The 6,700-nt window shown below is 40.9% G+C and overlaps 1 protein-coding gene across 3 annotated transcripts; it reads right to left on the bottom strand.

Annotated features, from left to right (window-relative positions):
- Window positions 1-6,670, bottom strand: SPATA2 (spermatogenesis associated 2). Of its 3 annotated transcripts, XM_010722520.3 has the most exons (4): window positions 6,201-6,669; window positions 4,200-4,342; window positions 3,917-4,073; window positions 1-2,087 (listed from the first exon to the last, which is right to left on the bottom strand). In XM_010722520.3, exons 2-4 carry the CDS (start codon window positions 4,232-4,234, stop codon window positions 834-836), a joined length of 1,446 nt encoding a protein of 481 aa, XP_010720822.1. In that variant the 5' UTR covers window positions 4,235-4,342; window positions 6,201-6,669; the 3' UTR covers window positions 1-833. The 3 variants fall into 3 exon arrangements, with proteins under 3 accessions (XP_010720822.1, XP_019477825.1, XP_010720821.1); XM_019622280.2 differs by having other exon boundaries at window positions 3,917-4,342; window positions 6,523-6,670; XM_010722519.3 differs by having other exon boundaries at window positions 3,917-4,342.
- Between the last annotated feature and the right edge of the window lie 30 nt (window positions 6,671-6,700).

Genomic DNA, 6,700 nt, shown 5'->3' with positions numbered 1-6,700 from the left:
TCAACATATTAAATATTTATTAAAAATAAACTGTTTCCAAATTACCTGTTTACAGTACAAAGAACAGCATTTAATACATGTGCAACAGAAAGTGAAGAGAGTACTCATCAGGAAGGACAACACTAGGCAAAATTTAAGTGACACGAATACAAGTTCACCTTTTTAAAATGCCAAACAGTAAAAAAAAAAAAACCAGCAGGATGATATTGGCAAATCTAGAAAATAAAGCACACATTGTTTAGATTATATAAGTTCGAGATAAACAACTGGGTCATAAGGAAAGAAGGAAGAAACGAAGATGAAAAGAGATGCTGTGGTGTTTGCATTTTGGAGATCAACAAAAGGCAGACGCTTTGAAAAATAGTCCTTGTTGGCAAAACAAGCTATTCACATGTTTCTTGCACATTTGAGAGTCATACTTTACCAAGAAGCGGCAGTAGTTCAACACCCACAGAAAATGTGAATCTTAATTCTCAGAGCCTCACGTGGCTTCATTCGGGCAAAGAGAAGACTAAAATGGTGTGAAATGCGTGATGTCACTTTTCTATAATGCAACAGCTGCCAAGATATTATTTTTAAAAAAAGTGCTCTTTTCCCTCATTTAAATTGAGAATTAATTATGATTTAGGAGTTACCTAAATAATAGCAGCATGAAATCATATCTGCAGCATTTATTAAGCCACAAAAATCAAGTACTGGCACCTGATCACTGAACCATGTTCCAAATATTTGGGCATGTCAATTTTGTAAGAGGTCAGTGTTTTTCTTCTCATCAGTGGCATCAGAACATTAAGTAGCCCTTTCCCTTCCCCTTCAAAATGGACCAATCAAGTCTACCTATAAACAACATGGGACAGTTGGGTTGATTTATAGTTTAACTGATTGTTAGGCATGAATCTGTGAAGCTCACTTTTTCTACAGCAGGGATCATAGTAGTAAGCATTGAGGCAAGCGTCACATGAGACTTTTGAACAAAACATGCAAGTATTTGCAGCTCCCGATCGGTTACAAAAGCCACAGCGTGAGGTGCTTGCAGGTTTGGATTTTAAGCTGAATTGAGAAGCTCTCTCTTGACTTTGAGTCTGTGATGTGTACTGAGGTTTCTCTCTTAAAGCAGAGGCAGGAGATAAGCCATCATTTGGAAGTGGTTTGATGGAATAGGTGCTCTGTTTCACTACTGGGTAGTCCTGCCTGGAGTTGAACAGATTGTCACACTTCTGGCAAACAGAAGCCCCGCAAGGTACGCCACAGTTTTGGCACTTGAGGGAAGCTGTCTCTTTGGCTAGGTGGGTGCGTTTGTGGTAAACAGGGTTGGCATCATTTTTTAACAGCCACACATCAGGCTTAATAGTTTCCTGCCTTTTAAAATTTAACACACTTCTAGTATCAGGATCAGTATATAAATCTAAGTCCTCTTGAGCAGAAAAATAGGAGCTGTAAGGGACATTTGTTCTTAACATGCCATTAGGATGAGATGAAGTTGGCAAGAATTCATCTGAACATGCATGTGGAGAGCTTGACATGGTCAGAAGAGAGGCTGATGGACGAATAATTTCATCTTTGATGTCATCTTCCGCATCAACTAAGATTGGCTCTTTCCTGAGACTCAGTGAGCTCATCAATGGTGGTTTCTTATTTTCCCAATAATTGTCATATGTGTCTACTGATTTAGAAGGCTTGCTCACTTTTGGCTTGAAATAATCCTTAGAGGCCCGTTCACTAGCTGATTTCTGAAGTACCATTCGTGCCATGGAAGTATTTAAGCTTTCTTTGCATTCTGCCCGCCGTTTCATAGCTTCTGAGCAGCCTCTAGTATCTTCGTTGCTATTTTTTCGTTCATTTATGACATCAATCTCCAAATAGCCTTTATCTTTCACTTGTAAGTGAATTTCAAGAAGCTGCTCACATTCCACTTTGGCCAAAAAGAGTTCAAATGAAACCATTTTCACTTGAATAGCATCAATCTGCTCTTTCAGCTTATACATTGTTCCCACTTCTTGGACATAGCCCATGTAGTTCAGAATCTGCCTTACATCATCTTCAATGAGGGCAGACTTTACATAATATACAAAGGGTCCGGTGTAGGTCTAAGAAGGTGGGGGGAATAAAAGGAAAACTAGGTTACAAATTCAGCGGAAGACTAGATTTTCAGAAAATTCAGTGACAGATACTACAGAATTAAATACAATAATTACAGAGAAGACATGCAACTCCCATAGCAAGATGAACTCCATTTCTGTAGCCCTCCTGTTTCAGCAGATGCAAATTCTGCTTGAAGCAAGTTCCAAATAGGAGAATTTTCATTCCAGTTGAAGTTCTGATTAGCATGGTATCCTTCTTGTTGGGTTGAATCGTTATTGCATACAATGACATTAACTTTTATATGCACCAGACGTGTGTGTTTGCAAGTCTAACACTAAAGCAAAAAGGCAGAGATTTCATATATTCCTCCTGGACAAGAAGCAGCTGAACATAACAGGAAGATGGTATTACTGCAAAAGCACTAAAGTCTTCTCCAACGCACGTTTAACTACATTCAGGGGCATTTTATTTTGTGCAGAATAGGGTGTACAATTACTACACAACTCCAATGCCTGTTTTCTTTAGTATTAGTTCAAGAGCTTCCAATAACAAAGCCCCAAAACAATTATGATTTTGTTTAAATTGCAGTTCCCTTGGCATCTGGCACACCTGAAGTATACTCTTAACACAGGCCAAATTGCTTCTGATTGCACGGAGGAATGCCTTGGCCATTATATATTTGTCCAGAACAAGTACTGGATCCACAGCACACAACCAAAGCCAATATTAGCAGTGCACTGAGATATCCTGGGTGGATCAGCAAGCATTCCAAAAGGCCAAAACTTAAGTGTAGTGACACAGACGCACTGAGAGATCTAGTATGAAGTAAGGGTTTTCCCTTAGGAGAAGGACTCTCAATCATCCCTGCCTGTAGCAAGGAGGTTAGACCTTTAGATCTTTAAGGTCTCTTTTAACCCAAACCACCCTATGATTCTATGAAATGCACCATTCACGTTAAAATTCTCTGCTAAACTGTGAAATAACTGTCTTTTAAGAAAAAGAGAAATGCCCATCACTAGCACACACAACCTGCAAAAGCCTTCAGACATACACCAGAAATAATATTTCTACCTAAGTCTCAGAAACATTCAAGTCACCTGCAGCGCTTATTGTTGAAATGCTACAGCAGCTTTGAATAGGAAAATAGGGACAACAAAAAATAAAATTGAAAACTGACAGCAGACATCTCATTAGCAAACTTGCAGTACTCAAGTCAAGCAACACACAAATTTATACTGTTCACTGTGAGGTCATAGCATAGATGAATAATTTGAAAATGCATTAGAATCAAAATTACATGATTCAAAATTACAAGCAAGTACAGTACATTCTAGAAGCAACTATTTCAGTGAATCCTTCAACATCATGCATAACTTACGGGAACCTCAGCAAAGCACCTGCTTAAAACCACACATTGACCAATAGTACTTGTGCTACAGTAATAGTAATATAGTATATTACTATACTATATAGTAATATAGTAATACAGTAATAAAAGGCTATGAATTTAAACACAATGTAGTTACTCACTGATATTAAAGCACCTCCAAGTAGAAATTAAGCACACTAGGAGAAAAGGTGAACAAGAACCTTAAATAAGCTCTTCCTATATTTTATGGTTACTTTAGAAATGCATACAGTACTTGTACTTCTCTTGGGTAGTCTCACCATCACACACTTCATGTACTTCACCTCTGGTGGTTTCTATTTACCAGCTATATATAGTCACATTATCCATCATTCTAACATATAGGAAAAAAAAGTTGTCACAAGCTAAATGCATGACATGTTTAAAGAAAAAAGTAAATTATGTCTTCAAATATAAATGTCTTACCTTAATATGTTTGAACTCCTTTTTCCAGGGATATAGAAAGAGATTAATTCCAAGAGTCTCGAGCATGCTGAATGCATTATGCAGAGAATGTAAACTTGAGGATTTCAGAGATCTCAGTGAGTTTTCAGCCATCTCATAAAATTTTATCAACCGGAATCTATAAAAGGGATCAATTTTGGGAAGGCAAAATAAGGCTGACGCTGCCACACGCAAATATTCATCATTAATAGGAGGCTGTTTGCTGTCAGAGACACTCAGTTTGCATTCATGGAACTGTACATACTTTCTAAATAAATCGTCTTTATATTTTGTATCCATTGAAATTAGTGTTTGTCTCAGGCTTGGGAAGCTACTTTGTCTCTTCCATGGTTATTGGGCAGTAGGTTGATTATCTGGTATTAAGAATCTTCGGAAATGGCAACTCTTCTGGAATAAAAATTGAAAACAAAGACAAGTCATCACAGTTGCATAAATCCCAGATATCCATAGCATGTATTTACTTCACAGGATTCTATAAAATGGAACCCAAGGAGGTTGAAAGGTGGTTTTGGGAGCTACTCTGCTGTGAAACCACCTTTCAACCTCCTTGGGTTTCTGGAAAAGCACATATATCAACAGAAGTGCTAGTATCCTGCTTTCCCATTATTCTCCTCTTCGTTTTCAATTTATCTGAATATAACAGAGCACAACAAACCTAAATCAAACAAGGCACTAGGAATTTGATAAAAGAAAGTCCATGTAGGCTCATGTCCAGATTGAGGATTCCTTGGGTCAGGCAACCATGGTCAAAGTAACTCATAGCTACAGACTGAAAGGGAAAGCATGAGCTCTCATGATCTTGTTTTATTTTACTGTTTCAGATCAACCAACTTACACAATCGTGATTTTAATCAGATATTGTGATTTATTTTGTATGCACTAATAACTATTCCCACATTACACAGAAATAGCTGATGCCAAAACAAGCCTCTCCGTGTTAATTCCCCAAAGCCATGTAATGAGGAATCTAGCAGACTATCTTGACAACCTGAAGAACTTGTGATTAAAAAGTAGACCATAGTCTTTGTTTTTTATAAGAGTACAATCTAGCACTTCTCAACTGTGAAACAAAATGGAGAGGGGGATCAACCAAAAGACAAAGCATTAGTTCAGCTGCAGAGACACTGAAGCAACACTTCAGAAAACACTTTCTATTGATTCCAGCTGCTAGGATATTGATCTATGCCACCATATGCTCCTGTTAAAATGCAAATCACCAATAAGGTCAAAATTAAGTCCATGAGAGTAGCCATTACACAGAAAAAAAAAGCCATTACACAAGAAAAAAAAGCCACAAAAAAAGCTGCATGCCATAGGAGGCCAAGAAAAACAAGCAAGCCAACAGCTTAACAGCTAACGTTACTTGAGGAAAGGATGTGCTTAATGACCATGGCATGAGAAAAGTTCACTGTTTTAACTTCTGCTTAAAGGCATACAGCTCATTGTTTCCCCAGCCAGAATTTGCACTAATGTCAAAAGAAGAAGCCATGAATCGCAGTGTCAAGTTCTCTATTTGCATCTCAGTGTAAGGGACAGAGAAGAAAAAACATAATTCAGCCCTTTCCACAAATAGTTCACTCTTCCCTCCCACTTCTTTCCTCAGGTTGGGCAAGATCAAGTTCATACACAAAACTAACCTGATTACTTTTACTTAGCAAGAAGAGTTCAGCGAATGAGACAGATCCCAGTCTGATTAGTATATTAGTAACATATCCTTAGCAGAAATAATGGCTTAGGCAGGTAAGAAGTTGGATCAAGTATTAACGTTCTTCCATGTCCAGCATTAATAACTGCCTAACAAAAGAGCTCCATTACACATGTGAAAGCTCAGGATTAAAAAAGTATCTACGGGAAAGGACTTCAGCGAGACCCTATGAACTGTGATATTCACAACCACTACCAGCCCCAGCTCTGACTTGATGTTTATGCATATGCCAGAGCTCAGGCAACTGAGAGCAACAAATCAAGGCAGCCCCTGCAGGGTTCCTCCTCTACTCACACACACACAGCTATCCCAGAAGCAAAAGCTCCTGGGAAAAACACCACAGGTCCTTATTGTCACCAACGCCAATAAAATCAGAGACCTAAGGCTTTCACCAAACGCTCGAAAATAGAAATAGCATTAATAAAAAGCTAACCGGAATCAAAGAACAATTCAAAGAACTAAGAGCACACACAAAGCCCACCACACGCAGGACAAGCACCGAACTCAGCACACGCGAGCACTTTTCCTCCTGGCACTCACCTGCTGCAAACCTTCCCCCAGCCGGGACACCGAGGGCAGCCGCGGAGAACAGAGCCGCCCAGCACTGCCGGATCGCCGCCTGCACACCTCAGCGCGGTCGGGCGCGGCCCTGGCCTGGCACCGAACCCTCGGCAGCCCGTGGGATCGCCTCCTACCGCTGAAGGTCACGGCACCTCATTCCGCGGGCCGCGCCTGTCCCTCCCTGCTCTGCGGCCCGCCGTCGCTCAGCCGGAAGCATCCGGTGACCCGGATGCGGGTGAGGAGCCCCGCAGACACCGCCCCTACACCGCCCTAGCGGCAAACAGCCCCAAAAAGGGTTTACCAGCAGAGGCGCGGGCACCTCCAGCCTCAGGGCACGACCCGCGGACGGTGTGAGCGGCAGGGGGCAGCTGACAGCGGCGCCCCGGAAGTAGATGGTGGAGAGCGGAAAGGCACCGCCTCCTCCCGTGGGGGCACTTCCGGTTAGTGACGTCAGAAGGGTTGCAGGGCGGGGTCGTCGC

The sequence above is a fragment of the Meleagris gallopavo genome, chromosome 22 (genome assembly GCF_000146605.3).
Source record: "Meleagris gallopavo isolate NT-WF06-2002-E0010 breed Aviagen turkey brand Nicholas breeding stock chromosome 22, Turkey_5.1, whole genome shotgun sequence".
Taxonomy (NCBI): Eukaryota; Metazoa; Chordata; class Aves; order Galliformes; family Phasianidae; genus Meleagris; species Meleagris gallopavo.
The sequence above is the reverse complement of the archived record's forward strand: the minus strand, read 5'-3'. Positions and strand labels throughout refer to the sequence as shown.